This window comes from Lynx rufus, unplaced genomic scaffold (assembly GCF_022079265.1).
Source record: "Lynx rufus isolate CCGP_SWC_20201006 ecotype Redwood Valley unplaced genomic scaffold, mLynRuf1.p SCAF_18, whole genome shotgun sequence".
Classification (NCBI taxonomy): Eukaryota; Metazoa; Chordata; class Mammalia; order Carnivora; family Felidae; genus Lynx; species Lynx rufus.
The window spans coordinates 40747432-40767239 of record NW_025814832.1 but is presented as its reverse complement, the minus strand read 5'-3'; the positions used below and the strand labels follow the sequence as shown (position 1 = coordinate 40767239).

The 19808-nt window shown below is 39.2% G+C and overlaps 1 protein-coding gene across 4 annotated transcripts in view; it reads right to left on the bottom strand.

Moving 5' to 3' along the window:
• KANSL1 (KAT8 regulatory NSL complex subunit 1) overlaps positions 1-19808 on the bottom strand; it is a 178515-nt gene that overhangs the window by 8638 nt on the left and 150069 nt on the right. For all 4 annotated transcript variants that reach the window (XM_047081677.1, XM_047081679.1, XM_047081676.1 and 1 more), the window contains 2 exons: positions 6709-6880; positions 511-693 (listed from right to left, as the gene is read on the bottom strand). In XM_047081677.1, the coding sequence (XP_046937633.1) occupies positions 511-693; positions 6709-6880 (355 nt within the window). The remainder of the gene's footprint in view (positions 1-510; positions 694-6708; positions 6881-19808) is intronic.

Below are 19808 nucleotides of genomic sequence, written 5' to 3'. Positions count from 1 at the left end.
GAACAGAAAAAGAGCTGTGAAATCTTCTCTCAATCTTTTCTTATTTGAGTTCCAAGCTCTTGAGTTCTCTCTAGGCCAATGACGGACACTCAGGGCAGCAGGAGAGTCCTCTGGGACCGAAGCTTCTAGCAAACAGCACAATGGCCAGGATAGGCCAGGCAGCCCACAGGGCCCTCAACCAGAGAAATCTGACACCAGCTACAGAAGACGGCCTGCCCACACATGGACCCAATGCCATGCCACTGCTAGCTGTTCCTCGAGCACTCTGGGTCCTGTCCCGAGATGCATGGTGTCTGGAATAGCTTTCAGAGTCCATCTGAGAACATCCGAGACAGGCAGAAGTAGACTGTGAGCTGAATTTGTATCGGTCAATTGCCTCTCCCAACCCCGACACACTGCCATAGCAAAACAGTAACGTTTATAAAGAATTATAAAGTAATTCTTTATAAAAGAATATAAAAGGAATAGAGAAGTAACTGGAGGAAGACTCTCTGGTCCCCTGAAACTTACTGGCTGTTGTTAGGAAGGAGTTGACCAACTTGTGCCTGTCTTTACGAGTTGGATCTGGCAGGCTGCCTGGCATGGGTGCTCTGTGCTTAAGTGAAAACTTTTTGGGAGGTTTGATTTTGTCAAAAGGCTTGTTCTGCCACTGAGATTTCAGCATGCTCTGGAAGTGCAGGCTTGTGGGAACATCTGTAAGGAACACGAAACACTGCGGGTTAGTCCAGACACCTGGCCTCTGGGCTCCTCTCTCAAGAAGAGAGGTGTGTTCACCAGTACCTCTGGCTCTCCAGTGGGCGGGGATCTACAGCACACCCTTCCTTTATGTGCCGAGTGGCACGATGACCCAGCGGGGCAAAAGCACTGTCATATGGAAGGTCTGTTGATCGGAACTTTACTGAAGGTTGTTTCTTTTCCTCACAAGCAAGTCACTTTTGCCTTTTATTTTCATGTTAAACGAACACCCCATCTAAAACACCTTCTGTTACATGGATGGAGTTTTCCTTGTTCACGTACTCTGCTAAGTTTGTTAAACTACTGGTGTGAAAGACCGATAAGCATCCCGCTTCTATCCTCCTGGAGACTAAAACATTAAAGCCTGATCCTACCAACACAGTTATTCAGGACATATTCATTCAAGAAATATTTGTTGTCTACTGAGTACTATACCCTCCTTCCTCCCTAGCTCCTCACCCCTCACCTAGGGATGATCTATTTTTTTACCTGATTAGTTAATATTCAGTATCATAAATCTCTTAAGCTTAACTGTGATTTTTTACCATTTTCGGATTCACCATTTCTCATACCTTTCTGTTTTCTTAGTTTCATTTATTTTCCTAACAATGGGGCTTTGAGTAATTTCTTTAGAAAAAATATTTCCAGAACTAAAACCATTTTTCTCTCAGACCTTTAAAGCTATTACTTCACTATATTCTAACACCCAGTGTTGCAGACAAGATGGAATCTTATTCTTCCTGAATAGTAAGCAGTCGCTTTTTCTTTTAAGCTTTGCAAAAAAACCCCAAAAACAAAAAACCTCATTGTGGTATTACACTGACTCTATAGGTCAATTTGGGGAGAAATGCCTTCTGTCTGCCATCAATTCCAAGCCTTTCAAGCCATCAATGTGGTGTATCTATCTATTTAGTTTTCTTTAATTCTCTCTCAGCAGGGTTTGGCAGTTTTCATTTTAGAGGTCTTATACCTAAGAGTTAATTTAAAATATGTATTTCATTTTGATGTAAGCACCGTTAAGCTCCTTTTTAAAAGACAAAACAGGTTCAGAAAGGTGAATTAACTGTTCAAGGTTACACACTTTAGTATTAGTTAACCAACATTCAAACTTAGGTTTGTATAACCCTAAAGCCCACACTCTTAGCCACTACACCATGAGACTATTCTTTGGCCCAGGGAATGGAGAGATTTAATTCTGAGGTGGAATGTGTTAATAGCAGCCAAACAGATTAGGAAAACTACTGAAGTTTTTAAAGATAATAAATATTTGCTATACGTCCAAGTAATGAGATACAGTCTGTGAGGACAGTGCTGTCTTCTGAAACTTTTTTGCATAATCATTCTTTCCCACACTTAAAAATTCACCTACTCCAACCGTTAAAAGACACAGATCAGCTTTCAGCAATTTCAAAGTTGGGGAGATCCCAACCAGGCCAAGGACATTGGCTCTCATGGTGTTCCCAGCCCTTCCACTCCTCCCTCAAGCCCCCCAATAAAATGGTTTGATTCCCCCTGCCTTCGCCAAAAAGGTCAAATGTTTAAACAAAATAATTTCCTATTAATAAACGATCAAGAACTGAGTTAAGGTAATAGTGGCAAATATTTTTTACTCTAATTCAGAATGGTTAGGGAAAAGGGTGTGTAGGAAATAAAGCATTGTCTAGAGGCATTCTGAAAGCTGAGCTGAACTGGAATGCATAAAGGCCCCAGAAAGGGGAAAACACTTCCTCTATATCCCAGGACACCCCTTTGTCAACAGAAGAATTGGCAAAGTCTGTATGATGGGACAACAAAAGCCTTGTGATTTCATTTTTTCCTTTTACTTTCCCCAGTCATTGCTCTCCCAAACCTGAAAATTAAGCCAGGATAAAAGGAGGTAGGGAAACGAGCAACCTGATTTATAATGCAAACAGCAACAGACTGGAAATAAGCAGGCCTGGAGTCAGGTCCTAATTCCAACACCGAGTTAGAAGGCAAAAACAAGAACCTACCACTTGGCTGCGTTTAGCTTCATCTGTGAGAAGAGGCAGCAGGCCTAGAGCCGGGCAGGTGACATCCCAGCACACATGCTCTAGCTCTCCCCTCCTCTGCTGCAGACAAAAGCTAAACAATCAGAATACTCTTTCCTACTGTATCCCAAGACCTCAGATCCTTCTCAAAAAATGACTTAGTTAAACCCAGAAAACTGCTATGAATCCATTTGAGTAAGCACAGAAGAGGAATTTGTTACCGCTAGACCAGGATGACTACGGTTTTTTTTTTTTTTTTTTTTTAGTGTTTATTCATTTTTGAGAGAACGCGACAGAGACAGCGAGCGAGCAAGTGAGCCAGGGAGGGGCAAAGAGAGAGGGAGACACAGAATCTGAGGCAGGCTCCAGGCTGTCAGCACAGAGCCCAGTGCAGGGCTCGATCTCAGGAACCGTGAGATCATGACCCGAGCTGAAGTCAGATACTTAACCAACTGAGCCACCCAGGCGCCCCCAGAGTCTCTCAGCTCTTAACATGTTATGTCAGACACTTCAGTTCCACACCTAATCCCCTTCCCTCACTTAAATGCTCTGAAGTAGAAGCTGCTGCAATGGGAGAATACCAATCTGAGCCCCAGAGTTGAAGTATTAAGCAGAATCCAGAGCAATTTCTCCTATAACCAACCCCACTGCATGGGCAGTTAGGGATAACAACAAACTGCTGGAAGGACTCAGGCTGCTATACTTTGCTAGAAGTTTACTGTGTGTTAACTGCTTTCATATAAGAGTGAACAGGAAGTCAGTTAAATCCCCCAGTCAATGAACAAAAATGATCTCTTAGGGATTGATGGTCTTAGTTCATGCTCTAAGTGGTTAAGTAACAACACCTGGGATCCACGTAAAGCTGAAGCCCTGAAATGGATTAGATATGCAGGACCTGAAAGTGAGCAAGGAAAGGGTATGAAACAGAAGAGAATACAACAGGGACTCATTTGGCCAGAGGACTTCACACATTTTGTACCTGTACAGGTAATTCTTCTGTGATGAAGAGAAGAGGGTGCAGATACTTGATTAGGTCAACAACAACAGGAAAACAGAAGTGTTAAGACAGGAAATAAGAAATAGAAGGAAACGAATACCATTTTAAGCTACTATTTCCTCAGACAAAATAAAAAGACTTTGACTTTACGCTCACCAGGGTCTGACATTCCAGGATTCACTTAACTGTTTTGCTCATTACTATCCACCATTTTCTCAAGCACATTTTCTAGGGTTGTTTTGTAATACTCCCTTCCTCCTCCTGCTGGTAAAACTGCGGTAGCCTTGTACATAGAGTCTTAGTAAGCTCTCTCACAACAGCATAGATCATCTGGCCAGCAGGTGGTGCTCTTATGAAGCCCAAACTCAAGTTAACATTCTTTCCTCCAAGGGTTTGTACATCCTCTACATTTCAAGCTAAGGATTAACTGGCTTGATTAAGTGGGGTGACAAGAATTCTATCATCCCTAACCACACTTAATGGGAATGTTGGAGGTGTGGTCAACAAGGGAGACAAGTCTAAAATGAAGAGGTGCAGGTGGTTCCCAACCTAACTACAAAGAAACTGGTGCGGAAACATTAGTAAGACTGCTTGAAAAGCCTGCCATCTCTAAGTAGCTTCTAGACAACAGGCTGTAAAAGGTGGCCCAGAGGTCAGGTCTGGTGCATGTATGTTTGACCCTCACAGTATTAGGCCGGCTGCTAAGTCTTCACAGTTACTTATTATTCTACACAATGATATATGGGGAATCTTGGAGGTGCTTCACATAGAATAATGGTGCCCTTTAGAGTTGGGCATATCTGTGGCCCTGAAAACCTTACCATGCTATTTGTTTGGATCAAAGCAAAAATATCCCAACAGGAACAATATTAGGAATGCTAACAGAGTTCCCCAGGTCAACCCACAGAAAGTCTAATTCATCCATAGGCAAATATGTTCACACATCCTCTTTACAGGCTCCTAAGGAGATTTAATGACTATCTCTCTTGTCTAAACTCCAATGTCATGGTTAGGAGTTGTGTGAGACAGGGAGAAAAAGAGATCGAAAAAGCATTTAAAGGCAGGCAGGAAAGCGAAGATGCTAAAGACCAGAGAAAGGTCTTTCTCCCTCAATGCTACCTCTAGTTGCTTGAAATGGGATGGAGTAGGAAGTGTAAGGGCAGCACTCAGATCTATAGATATGAACCAGTCAGAAGGAAAAGAAAGTGTCGAAAGGGAATGGGTTCCTCCAAGTAGAGATGTTGACTGAACAGGAGACATCACACAATTGAGTACATGTGATTGGGGGATGGGAAGGAAATTCACAACTGTATATGGTAATACTGTTGACAAAGAAAGATCACCATGTTTATAAAAGCTGGTATGCAGGGAGTATGGAAGAGGCCTAATCGGAACCATAATATAACTATTGACTTCAGGCTTCCTTATTCAAATATGAGACAATACAATTCAGTACTGTGAATCCTGAGACAGTAACCCAAGAAACATTCCTAGGTCTTCCTGGTGGCTCTGTCTGCAGTTACAATCTAGAAATGGGTAGAAACCTGATTTCTCTTAATAACCCAGCTAGGAAGAAGCATGTTACATAGTGAAACAAAGGCAACAGATGACCTAAGTTTGAATTCTAGAACCATCTAAACTCATTAGCCATTTAGTCTGAAAAAGTACAACCTTTCTAAACCTGTTTCTTGATCTCTCAAACTGAAGTTAACACCTTACAGGATTAGTGTGAGAAGCAGATAAAACTAGTATGAGAAAGGTGCTTTGTAAACCATAAAATGCTATACAAATAAAATCTTCAGTTACACGAGCTATAATCCAAATGCAAGACAAGGTAAAAGCCAATAACCCTGGAATCTGAAGTACACAGGAAGACGTTAGTGTTTTCTACTCACTGTGTGCTAAAGTTTATTTACTGCTCTACCACCCCTGACCTAAATAAAACCCTGCCTAGCTTGCAAGCCATATGATTCAAGTTTTCTAAACATTTCTACTCTTATTAGAAGTCCTATTGTAACAGGAATATTAGATCATGCCCTTACAGTCAAGGGAGTTCTGATAACATGGCCTGGAGTAGTTACAGGATTTAGGTAGCCAAAAAATAATTCAGTCATTTGAAGAACACACAAAGAAAAGGGGATTATAGTAAACCAATGTTTGACCAACTATTACATAGAAGAGGCCATTCTCTAGGATAGCTATCAGTCATGCTTATTTTTTATAAATAAAGTTTTATTGAAACACAGTCATGCCCATTTGTTCACATATTGTCAACGCTGCTTTTGTGCTATAGTGGCAGTCATATAGTTGCAACCCAGGCTATACAGAGGAAGTGTGTCCTGCAAAGTCTAAATTATTTAGCGTCTGTCCCTTAAAGTAAATGTTTATAAACCATTCATGCTAAATGCTTCTTTTTTTTTCATACCACCAAGTAAATCTTAAAATCCCACACTAATTCTTATTCCTCAGACTCCTATTTCAATTACCCTCCTTTCAAAAACTTGTACAGACTACCTTTGGGTGTTATGAAGGACAGAGTAGGGATAAAATACGGTTCCTTCTCTTTATGTACACACACCCTGGAAAGCCAGTCATGTAAGCACAGTGATACATACAGCCCCAGTAGGAAGACATTCTCTCAAAAGAGTGCTGCCCTTCCTACTTACACCATGGCACACACAGACGATGGACCAGGTTGCTTGTGGCTGGAAGCAACTGTCCTTAGGCCCACCCACAGCCACTTGAAAGGCTGGGGGGAAATCTCTCTCCTGGCAAGGTGCAATCTTTTAGTAGCACATTCTGGTCTGGCACATCTGCTGTACCCTATTTGCAAAAATTCTAAGGGACTCTGGTGAGTGAAATGGATTCTCTGGATGGCACACGGGTTGTACCAGGATGTTGGCGGACTTTCTTTCACTTGAATCCTGTAAGTCTCAAGAAAACTTTGTATTCTGTGGCCTTTCTTACCATCTGGAAATGCTAGAACTGGGTGAACACAAGAGTCCAATTGGGAAAGGCGTTCCAACAGAGGGGCTTCGTAGTGAATTTCCGGGGGCACGGTGACGGTGCTGCCTGAGCCACACAGCGCACAGGAGGGGTTCACATCACAGCCAGAGCGCATTGTGCTGTTCCGGTGAACCTGCGAAAAGCCAAACAAAACACAATTCGTTGTCTGATACAAACCCAGCTCTCACTCATCATCCCAAAGATTCAAAAGACGCTTTCTAGATACCTGTATGACACTACTAACAGAAGTTTGATTCGTTTGTTAGAAGATTCCCTTTTTTGCACCCTAACCTTCAAAGTAATGAACTCGTTTCTTCTTCAATGATGAAATCCAATTATTTGCAGCCCTAAGTGCTCATCTAGGTGCCAAACTTGTGAGCTTAAAGCTACTGGACATGACTTGCTTTCTTCAGCAATTTCATCCACCTAAGGGCCTGAATAACCAATCACACGGTCTCCTGTGCTTTTCACAACTCCTTCTGAAGACTTTAGGTAGTCTCAAACCAAATGACAAGTTTTCCAGGACTACACAGAACTCATTAGCTACTTTATTTAACCCAACCTAAGACCTACTGTTTTAAAGTTCGTGCCTAAATAATGAAAATAAATTTGGTATGGTGAGTGTTGACACCCGGAGTCTTTGTGTCAGATTATTAAATCCACGGGGACAAAAATTATTTCCATTAAACTTCCTCTGTACACACGTGGGTAGGATAAGAAATAACCTCTCCTGCTAAGTCCACAGCGAAATGAAATCTAAATCTTCAAAAGACTTAATTCTGTTTTAAAAAGGCGGGGGTTAAACAATTTTACGCTCTGAGAAAAATTTAGGTCATGCTGAATGCAGGATCCCTAGGCTCTCGTGTCAGGGTGAACAACTCCAGCATATGCCAAATCGTGATCTATGAAAAGTCATCTGGGCAGCATAGAGTCCTAGAAGAAAAGGACTTGCCTGTGGAACAGCACCATGAGAAGAGATGCTCTGAGCAAGGGTAGCATCAAAATTCTGTTAGCAAAAAGGCTGTAACAACTGTAAGAGCTGCATTTAGGTTCAGGACAAACATCTTTTTTTTTTTTTTTTTTTTAATGTTTATTTTTGAGAACGAGAACAAGCAGGGGAGGGGCACAGAGAGAGCGGGAGACAGAGACTCTGAAGCAGGCTCCTCGCTGTCAGCGCAAAGCCCAACACGGGGCTTGAACCCGTGAACCATGAGATCATGACCTGAGCTGAAGTCGATGCTCAACCTACGCAGTCACTCAGGTGTCACTACATAGACATCTCTTGAAAGCTATCTGCCTTTACAGACATGTATAGGAGAAAGATAAATATGAGAACAATGCAGTCTTCATCAATATTCCCCAACCGCCTCCCCTTCTTGCAACCATGTAGATGGGTGGCATGCAAAGAAGGGGTTGTGGGGGCACTTGGGTGGCTCAGTCGGTTGAGCGTCCGACTTCAGCTCAGGTCATTATCTCACGGTTGAGGAGTCTGTGTCCCGCATCGGGCTGTGTGCTAGCAGCTCAGAGTCTGGAGCCTGCTTCAAATTCTGTGTCTCTCTCTCTCTTTCTCTCTGCCCCTCCCCCACTCGTATCTGTCTCTGTCTCAGAAATAAGCATTAAAAAAACTTTTTTAAAAACAACAACAAAAGGGGCTGTGAAGGTCAGACTGGGTAACTTGCACTAAAGTAAAAGAATTCTAATAAGCTGCAGTTGTAGATGCCACTGAAAGGGAATCATACCAACCAAGCATGATACTACTGTGTAGACAACATTAACTGGTACTGTTTTGGGAAAAAATATCCCTTGCACTGTTTAAGCAGGGTTGGCTTTTGGAAGAGATAAAGAGGTAAAGAGAGAGAGAGTGTATGTTGGCAGAGACAAAAACCACACACCACACTGTGGATGGATGGGAGGATTTAGGTAATTAGTTAGGATCTAAAAATTGTACCAAAACTTAAAACATTAAAAAGAGATGAGAAAAAGATACCAAAACCAAAATAACAAATCTTAAAACGGAGGTATGTTCTTTCCCTCATAAACTAACACACGACACCAATTAGCTCTCTATATGAAAAATGAACATTTCATTTTATGGCTACAGTTCACCCTTGAGTCAACCAACAGCTAATAGATGAGGTATAGAGTAAAAAGAATATAGCAAGGATAACAAAGTAACACTAAAAGATTAAATCAAAGCTGAAATTGCCAAAAGAGGAAATACATGCTAGAAACAGCAAATTTAAGAGCTGTTCTTTGGGAGCTTTCCTTTTTTCTTCCTTCCTAAATCCACCTGAAGGGTGGGGTGGACAGGAACAGACGGATTAACTATAAGACTGGATTAATGAAGAGAAAAAGGAATAAATGCATATGTATAAGAACTCAAAAAAGCACTAGTTAAGTGAAAATCTGGAAACCACGTGTGTATATGTAATATGTGTGCACACTTATGCATTTCTATAATGTTTAAATGTTACATATCTTTGTATTCCATATAACAAGGGAATACCATACTCATGCCTATAAAAAGGTAGAGGCTCAGACAAGTGTATTTCCTTGGTGAAGTCTTTAAGAACATTAAAGAAGAGGGGCGCCTGGGTGGCGCAGTCGGTTAAGCGTCCGACTTCAGCCAGGTCACGATCTCGCGGTCCGTGAGTTCGAGCCCCGCGTCGGGCTCTGGGCTGATGGCTCGGAGCCTGGAGCCTGTTTCCGGTTCTGTGTCTCCCTCTCTCTCTGCCCCTCCCCCGTTCATGCTCTGTCTCTCTCTGTCCCAAAAATAAAAAAAAAAACGTTGAAAAAAAAAAAAAGAACATTAAAGAAGAGACAATCTTCTATTCAATTAAAATGGCTGATACTGACATAAAGAAATCAGAATTCTATTGTCCTTTGAGAAAAATAAAATTCTAACAAAAATTTGACTAAAGTTTTGTGCACATATGTAATTTAAACATCAATCTCACTTTTGAACGAAAACCTGCGAAGTAAAATATTAATAAACACAAGCTAGAAGTATAAAAAATATCTTTAATACAATTTATTGAAAGATAAATTTTGAACTCTTTTGAAGGACGGTTTGGACAACTTTAAAATTACTTCATTCATGGGAATGCAAGCTGGTGCAGCCACTCTGGAAAACAGTATGGACCATTGTGTAAGGGTGAGTACTCTGGACTCTGAAAACAGTATGGAGGTTCCTCAAAAAACTAAAAATAGAACTACCCTAGGACCCAGCAATTGCACTAGTAGGTATTTATCCAAGGGATATAGGTTTGCTGTTTTGAAGCAGCACATGCACCCCCATGTTTATAGCAGCACTATCAACAATAGCCAAAGTATGGAAAGAGCCCAAATGTCCATCGATGGATGAATGGATAAAGAAGATGTGGTATATATATACAATGGAGTATTATTCAGCAATCGGAAAGAATGAAATCTTGCCATTTGCAACTATGTGGATGGAACTGGAGGGTATTACGCTAAGTGAAATTAGAAAGACAAAAATCATATGACTTCACTCATACGAGGACTTTAAAAGGCAAAACAGATGAACATAAGGGAAGGGAAACAAATATAATATAAAAACAGGGAGGGGGACAAAACAGAAGAGACTCATAAATATGGAGAACAAACAGAAGGTTACTGGAGAGGGGGTGGGAGAGGGAATGGGCTAAGTGGGTTAAGGGGTACTAAGGAATCTACTCCTGAAATGATTGTTGCACTATATGCTAATTTGGATGTAAATTTAAAAAAATAAAAAATAAAATTACTTCATTCACACATGCTTTGCATAAATGCACAGCTAGAATTTATCCTACAGATATGCTTATTAACTACACAAAGACCCACATTGATAAAGAAATAAGATGCTAAATTATATGCATGAACCTATTTATGTTTTTCTTTTTTTAATCACAATGTATATTTTACAATAAGAAAACAAATTTTAAGGGGCGTCTGAGTGGCTCAGTCAGCTAAGCGTCTGACTTCTGCTCAGGTCATTCTCATGGTTCATGAGTTCAAGCCCCACACTGGCTTCTCTGCTCTCAGTACAGAGCCTGCTTCAGATTCTGTGTCCCTGTCTCTCTCTCAAAAATAAAATAAACATAAAAAAAAAGAGTATTTTAATACTTAAAAAAAAAAGAGAGAGAAATTAAAGAAAACAACAAATATAAATGACCAGGTGGAGATTTCTGAATATCAAGATTATTCAATATTAGTAAATCAATTAACACAATTTTATTTATTTAACTGCTCACTCAATACCTTCACAGCTATTATATAGGCACCTCAGTTCAAAACTGAGCTCCTACTCTTCCCAATTTTTTGCTGCTCAGTCCTAAATCTTTGGACTCATCCTAAACTCCCTTCTTTTATGAAACCCCATTATCCAATCATGATGTAATCCTATGGTCTCCATCTTATAAATGTATCCAGAATCCAATTGCTTTATATACCATCTCAATTGCAATCACCCTGATCTAAGTCAGCATCTGTTCTCATATGAATTGTAAACTTTTTAAAAATGTTTGTTTATTTTTGAGAGTGGGGTGGGGGGCCGAGGGAGAGCAGAAAGGGGTGGAGATATAGAATCCGAAAGCAGGCTCCAGGCTCTGAGTTGTCAGCACAGAGCCTGACGTGGGGCTCAAACTCATGAACCGTGAGATCATGACCCGAGTCAAAGTCTGGTGCTTAACCGACTGAGCCACCCAGGCACCCCTGTTATATGAATTTCTTAAATAACTTCTAACTGGTCTTCCTGCTTGCCCCTCCTTCCAACTAATCAAAATACAGTAGTAGGTGTAACTTTGGCTTACCAGTCCTCAGCTCAAAATGCTCCAAAGGCTCGTCATTTCATGAGGAATAAGAGCCAAAGTTCTTGCAATGGTGCACACAAAAGCTTTATACCATCTGTCACCTCTATTGCCTCTCTGACCGCATTTCCTTTTATTTCCCACTTCTCTCCTTGCTCAGTTCCTCTGACTGCTTTGCTATTTTCTCAATATGGCAGGCAAAATTCTAAATCACAGGCCTTTGCACTTGGCTCTTCTATTAGTTCCACTGTCATTCCTCTCACCTCAGGTTTTCTTAAAAATGGCTGTTATTTAGAAACATGTAAGTGAAAAAAAAAAGATTCTATTCTTGATTGTAACAATAAAAAATACTCTAGCTAAGCTTAAAACCTGTAAACACAAAGTTTTAAATTATTATTTATTTATTTTGAGAGATCACAAGCGGGGGAGGGGCAGAGAGAGGGGGATAGCGGATCTGAAGCAGGCTCCACGCTGACAGGCTGACATCTGTGAGCCCGATGTGGGGTCTGAACGCACGAACTGCTAGATCATGACCTGAGCTGAAGTCGGATGCTCAATCGACTGAACCACCGAGGCGCCCCGTAAACACAAAGCTTAATTTTTACAGCTATTAATAATCTACAAATTAACCTATAATTTTAAACTCAGTAAGGTTTTGGTGGGGAAGGAGAAAGGCAAACAAGAGTTAAATAACCTTAAAAACTGCAACTGAAAGAATATATGCTTAAAGGGAAAAGTCCCCATAGAATTTCTGATAAGCAAAGATAGAGGGGAGTAATCTGCCCTACCACATATTAAAAGTATTTTAAAGTTACAGTAATTAAGATACAGAAAAGTTAAACAAGAGAACTAGACCAAAGAATATATGACAGCTTACTGTGTAGCAAAGCGGATTATTTCCAAATGAATTAAAAAAAGAAAAAAAAAAAAAAAAAGGAAAAGATGACCAATGGAAAACTGTGCGTTAAGGACACTTCCACAGTCCAGGGATCACACAAGACTCCTACAGAAAACATGCCTTCCTTAACCCTTGCCCCAGATGAGCTCACTGTGAAAGATTACAAATCATACAAAACAGACTGATGTGATGCAGTCAGCAGATGCAAAAATGGGGAGAATCTGTCCTCAAGAAGCTAAAAATGGATTAATTTCTTAAAAGTAATTTCTGCATCCAACATGGAGTTCCAACTCACAACCCTGAGATCAAGAGCTGAATGCTCTACTGACTGAGCCAGCCAGGTGCCCCTGGAAATGGAATAATTTGAAAGCAATTTTAAAATAAGTATATTAAAGTTGTTCAAAGAGATAAAGGAAGGAATAAACATCATAAAAGAACAGGAAATGATGAAAAAAAAAAGAAAAAGGATGTTTCTGAAAGTAACCACAAATTCTGAGTGAAAAGCACACACTCAAGTAAAAAACCAAAATACAAAAAAATCCAAACTGACAGGTTCGATAGTAAAGTAAATACAGCTGGAGAGAACCCTGATGACTAGGCGGAAGAGTCCAAGAAGACGACAGAAATAAAACACAACAAGCCAGAGAGATGGAAATGGGAAGTGTACAAACAAAGAGAGAATGGCAAGATCTATGACAATCTAATAATACAATACCGTATTAAAAAAGAGAGGAAAAGTTTAAAGAAATTAACAATTTTCAAATTTTCAAAACCCAAGACAGACAAGAACAGACAAGAACTGAGAATGAGGGTGTAAGCCAAGACCTTAAGTGGCTAAAAACTAATTCATACATCTAAATATACCCTTAATACTGCAAAACATAAAAACAAAACTGAAAGTAGGGAGTTGGGGAATTTAAATTACTAGAGAGAAGGTACAGATAAACCATAAAAGAAGGACAAACTGACATCAGAATTTTCATCAACAATAATAAATACTGGAAGGAAATGAAGTATCTTCAAACTGCTGAATATAAAAATTTTACATGCAGTTAAACCATCACTCAAGAATAAAGGCAATTTATAACTGTATATATTTACAAATACACATATGTAGGGGCATATGAGTGGCTTAGTTAAGTGTCCAACTTCAACTCCAGTCAAGATCTTGAGGTTCGTGGGTTTGAGCCTCACATCAGGCTCTGTGCTGACAGCCTAGAGCCTGGAAGGCGCTTTGTATTCTGTGTCTTCCTCTCTCTTCACCCCTCCCCCGCTTGCACTAGCTTGCTCTCTCTCAAAAATAAACATTAAAAATTTTTTTTTAAAAAAACAGCAACAAACAAACACACATATGTATACATTCAGACACAAAATAAAGACTGGCTTTACAACTCCTAGACCGCTGCTGGAAGGCTACTAAAGGAGGCGCTCAGCAGGAAGGATAGAGTGGGACGTAAGAAGCTCCAGAACAAATAAGAATGGCAAACGTGTGGGTAAATGTTAAGTATGAATTTACAGATGACTGATTTGGGTGGGGTTGAAATTCAAGGTAAAATATTAAAGATCAATAATAGATGAGAAAAAGAAGATGTTTTAAAAAGAGGCATTCGGGGCGTCTGGGTGGCGCAGTCGGTTAAGCGTCCGACTTCAGCCAGGTCACGATCTCGTGGTCCGGGAGTTCGAGCCCCGCGTCAGGCTCTGGGCTGATGGCTCAGAGCCTGGAGCCTGTTTCCGATTCTGTGTCTCCCTCTCTCTCTGCCCCTCCCCCGTTCATGCTCTGTCTCTCTCTGTCCCAAAAATAAATTAACGTTGAAAAAAAATTTTTTTTAATAAATAAATAAATAAAAAAAATAAAAAGAGGCATTCTATGGGTGGAGGATGGGTATTTGGAGGGCATTTGTGATGAGCCCTGGGTGTTATATGTAAGTGATGAACTACTAAATTCTACTCCTGAAACCAATATTACACTATACTTTAGCAAACTAGAATTTAAATAAAAACTTGAAAATACAGACATAAATAGAGGAGTTCTAAAGTCCTCTTGTTCCAAAGTAGCAAGAAATGAAGACTCAAGTAACCCAACAGCAGAAAAGGCATAAAAACAAGGCAAAGAGAAGACTTAAAAAAAAATTATGGAAGAAAGATTCCAAATATAATAGTAATCAGAGTAAATGTAAATGTTTAATTCACCTCTTAAAAACACACCAAAAACAAATGGACACAGAAAAAGTGAAAACAAAGAGATGGAAAAAGGTGTATCTAGCAAGTACTTACCAAGATCCCTATTTAATTAATTAATTTTTAAAAAAAAAAATTTTTTTTTTCAACGTTTATTTATTTTTGGGACAGAGAGAGACAGAGCATGAACGGGCGAGGGGCAGAGAGAGAGGGAGACACAGAATCGGAAACAGGCTCCAGGCTCTGAGCCATCAGCCCAGAGCCCGACGCGGGGCTCGAACTCACGGACCGCGAGATCGTGACCTGGCTGAAGTCGGACGCTTAACCGACTGCGCCACCCAGGCGCCCCTTAATTAATTTTTTAACGTTTATTTATTTTTGAGACAGAGAGAGACAGAGCATGAATGGGGGAGGGGCAGAGAGAGAGGGAGACACAGAATCGGAAGCAGGCTCCAGGCTCTGAGCCATCAGCCCAGAGCCTGACGCGGGGCTCAAACTCATGGACCGCGAGATTGTGACCTGAGTCGAAGTTGGACGCCCAACCGACTGAGCCACCCAGGCGCCCCCCAAGATCCCTATTTAAAGTAAAAGCATTGTTAAGAGACCAAAAGGGGAACAATATAATGATGAAAGGAAAGATGGCAAAGAAGAAATAACAACCACGAACTTGTATGTACCTAACCAGTCATCCTGGAACTATATCAATATATAGGCATTAAAAAAGAGGAGGAGGAAGAAGAAGAAATGGGAGGTAGGGAAATAAGAGAAGTTGTTTAAAAGTATAAATTTGTATTTTACTAGATAAAGAAGCCCTGGAGATCTAATACACAGTACAGTGATTATGGAGACAACACTACTGTATTATAAACATCAAATGTGCTCAGAGACTAGATCTTAATTATTCCCACCACAAGGAAGAAATGATCATTGTGTGACATGACGGAGATGTTAGCTAAGGCTACAACTGGCAGGCACACTGCAATAGCAATGATCAAATCAACATGTTGTGTATCTTAAACTTATACAATATTACATACCAAATACATTGCAAAGACAAATAGAAAGCAGACCAAAGGACACAGAAGATACGAACACAATGATTAAGCCCAAACTAGAAGTTAAATTTAGAGCCGTGAAGTTAACAAACAGGTTATGGATATACTCACACCCAAACACTGTCTTTTTTAAGGAAATGTGGACTCTACAAAAGATGAACTGAAATTATGCCTACCAACACGGAGATCTTGAGAAGACAACAGTGAATTTTAAAAAACCCACCAAGTTGCAGAATATGTACACCATGATGGTATTTATATAAATTTTTTTATGAACATTAAACTGAACAATACATACTGCATTTTGCTCATGGATACACAGATGTGTAGTAAAAACCTAAGTGCCTGAACTGGGAGTATACATACCAAATTCACGATAATGGTTACCTCTGGGGAAGGAAGCAGGTAGAGGAGATGACAGAAAATAAAAGAAACATTAATGTTTATTGTATTTTTCTTTTAAATATTAAAAAAAAGAAAAAAAAGTCAATCTTAGTAACATTTAAGGTGGTTATGTACACAGATGTTTGTTACATCATTCTTTGTACTTTACAGAATTAAAAAAAAAAAAAATAGGGAAGGAGGACATTAAATCTGGTAAATTTTTCCATACTCAGGGAATTGAAATTCTTCACACAATAAATTCAGTGGTGCAGAAGAGTTCCAGAAAATTGGCAGTGGGAGTAAAATGAAGTCCCAACTATTTCTAACTACAGCACAGGTATGCTAAGTATGAAAAGTTGCTGAAATCCAGGAGTTGAATTAGTAATAACACCTTTCCAGATTTAGAATTGAGAAAAAGATTCAACCATCACATGAGTAGCAGAGACAAGGCCCAATGGCCAGTGTACTGAGTAGAATAGTGCCCCCCACCCCAGACCCCATCCCAATCAATATTCATGCCCAACCAGAACCACAGAATGTGACCTTATTTGTAAACAGGATTTTGCAAATGTGATTAGTTTAACATGAAGTAATACTGAATTAGTCTTAAATCCAACAACTGGTGTCTTTAATAAGACTATGTGGGAATGCCTGGGTGGCATCCGACTCTTAATTTCAGCTCAGGTCATTATCTCATGGTTTATGGGATCGAGCCCCACGTCAGGTTCTGCACTGACAGTGCGGAGCCTGCTTGAGATTTTTTCTCTCCCTCTCTGCCTCTCCCCTACTCACACCCTCTCACTCACTCTCTCAAAATAAATAAATTAACATAAAAAAAAGACCATGTGAAAACACAAAGACACAGGCACACCGGGAAGATGATTGTGTAAAGACAAATGCAGAGATAAGAGATATGCTGCCACAAGCCAAGGAATGCTAAGGACTGCTAGCAACCACTAGAAGCAGGAAGTGGCAAGAAAGGATTCTTCTTTAGAGAGCCTTCAGAGGTAGCAAGGGCTGCCACCTTGATTTCAAACCTCTAGCTTCCAGAACTAGGATGGGAAACACACCCAGCTACTAAATTTTTCTAGTCATAAACACAAAGTCTGGATAAACTGACTCATTTTTTAAGAATAATGAAAGAAAAAAATCCTCAGCATGGGGACGATGAGTAGAATACTGCAGAACAAGGGAAAAGGAAACAAATCTGAGAAATTCAGAAAAAACACACCCCTGGAAAACTGTTAAACAAGTTTGGTGAAACAATCAAACTTCCCACATCTCCAACAGAGTCAAAGACAACACAGGCTCTATGGCATGGAAACAGGGAAGATAAGATGAAAGGCAATAAAATGACATAAAAGGAAATATAAAATCTGAAAAGAAAAAAAAAATCTTAACCACCCTTGATAACAGAACTAGAACCTACCTAAGAGGTACTATAGGTTAGACTGACGATCTGGAGAATTAAAACAGGACGTGAGCAATAAACTTTTCTTTCTTTCTTTACACTATGGGAGAACCCAAGAGATGAAAACAATGACAGAAATGTTAACAGCTAACATCTGAATACTTATTATGTGCATTCAAACTAGTCCAATCACTTCCCACGTTTAATTTAATGATTACACTGAGGAGCAGGTAGTAAGAGCTAAACAAACAGGATAGAAAATAATACAGAAATAACTGGAATACTTTAGTTTGTGCCTGTAAACTCAGGCGGACCACAAACCAAAGCTATAATAGAAGAAAACTTGATAGAGTGAGATAAAAAAAAAAACCGCAGCAATATCCACTGCAGTTTTGCAATGATGGAAATGTTCAATATTTATGTGACTTAAAGATGGTAGCGGCTAGTCACATGTGACTACTGAACACTTGAAATGTGGCTGTGCCACATTTTTTATCTTCATTTTAAATAGTTACATATGGCTACGGTAGCTACCAAACTGGACAGTACAGAGCAGAACTGGTTACCAATATAAAAGAATGACAATAAGATCATCTGAACTCTATGCCAAAACAAAACAACAAATAATCACCCCCACTGCCAAAAGACAGTGGAACAGTTTTAAGGGACAAAGGTTATGAGCTAAGAACCTGAAACATGGTCAAACTTGTTCTAATCCTGAAGAACTACAAATTCAAATTAAGAACTTAATAAATGGGTACATTAAGGTATAAAGAGGACTATCAATAAATAATGAAATGTTACAATCAAAATAAGCCTAAATAAGCCTTTAAATCCAGTTTTAAAAATGAATATAAAATGGAAAACTTTTCTATTTAATAAAATCTCCATTAAAACCAAAGACTTTTTTGAGATTAAAAAAAAAAAAAATGCCACCACCTAAATCTGCTTTTATGATGTTTCAAAAACCACACAGAAAACAAATGCTTAAAAGTAAACGGGGGAGAAAAATCCCATACTACATAACATTAGTCAAGGAAAGTAGAATGTAAGGCAAAAACTACTGGAGATAGAAGCCATAAGTCACTAAGATATGACTGTAGAGAACCCCACACTAGACACCAATGACATTAAAACAAAAATCAACATAACAGACTACAAATACAAGCAGAAACTACACAAACCGTACTGTAACCAAATGCTATAAAAATTAGTAATTAAATAACAAAAGGTTGAAAAAGAAAAACCATTTAGAATTTGGAAACTCAATTTGTAACTCTTGGGAAAAAAATGCAAAAACTCAATGGCAACTTACAAATAGCAAAAAGAACACTTCACACATCAAAGGCTGTGGAATGCCATCCAAAAACTACACTCAGAAGAAAATTCAAAAAGTTAAGTGCTTTTATTATTACAGAAGAACAGAAAATAAATTAACCAAGCATTTGAATAAAGGCAGAGAGGAGGGGGGAAAAAAATCAAGACCACAGGAAGCCGAAATTACCAGCAAATAACTGATCTTTGAAATGACCAATAAAACAGGAAAACTGCTGACAGGATTAATGAAGAAAGAGAAGACAAATATAATTAAGACTGAGAAATGGACATAACCACAGGTAACAAGGATTTAAAAATTAAGAATGCTTTCTATAAAATTCTGTATGACTTAATTTGAAAAATCTGATAAATGGACAATTTTCTGTACAATAAATAGGTGTTAGATGGTTTTTGACTTAAGTTCCAACAAATTTTAAAGAAACTGATACTTCCCAGAAAAACGCGTTAAAGCTTTCCAGAGCATAGCAAATGGCAAAGTATCCAAATTCATTTTAAGAAGCTACCCTACATCAAAGTTAATAGTGAACTTCTAAAAGGAATGACATGCCTCACTACAACCAACTATTTCTTAACACTGTTCTGAAGTGTATCTAGTCAAGGAAAAGGAGTAAGAAGTGTATAAAGAGGTATCACATTGCTTGCTGGTGACAGATAGACTATGTAGAAAATTAAAAATAATCAACCAGAACACAGAGTTCATAGAAGTGTTCAATTACAAAACTCAAAAGCACTCATGAAATAACACTAACAGAAAAGATCTCATTTGCATCACAAAATAACATGAATGTAGGAAATATGTAAGAATTGAATGAAGAGATAAGATACATACATGGAGAAATTCTGTTCCTTTAATACTATAAATTACATTAATTCTCTCTGAAGGAATTTCCATTAGAAACTCAATGCGGTGCACATGAAAAATTCTAGTACCAAAGCTCTCTACTCGTCATTCTCTGTTAATCAGAGTATTAGTTCAAGCACTGAAAAAA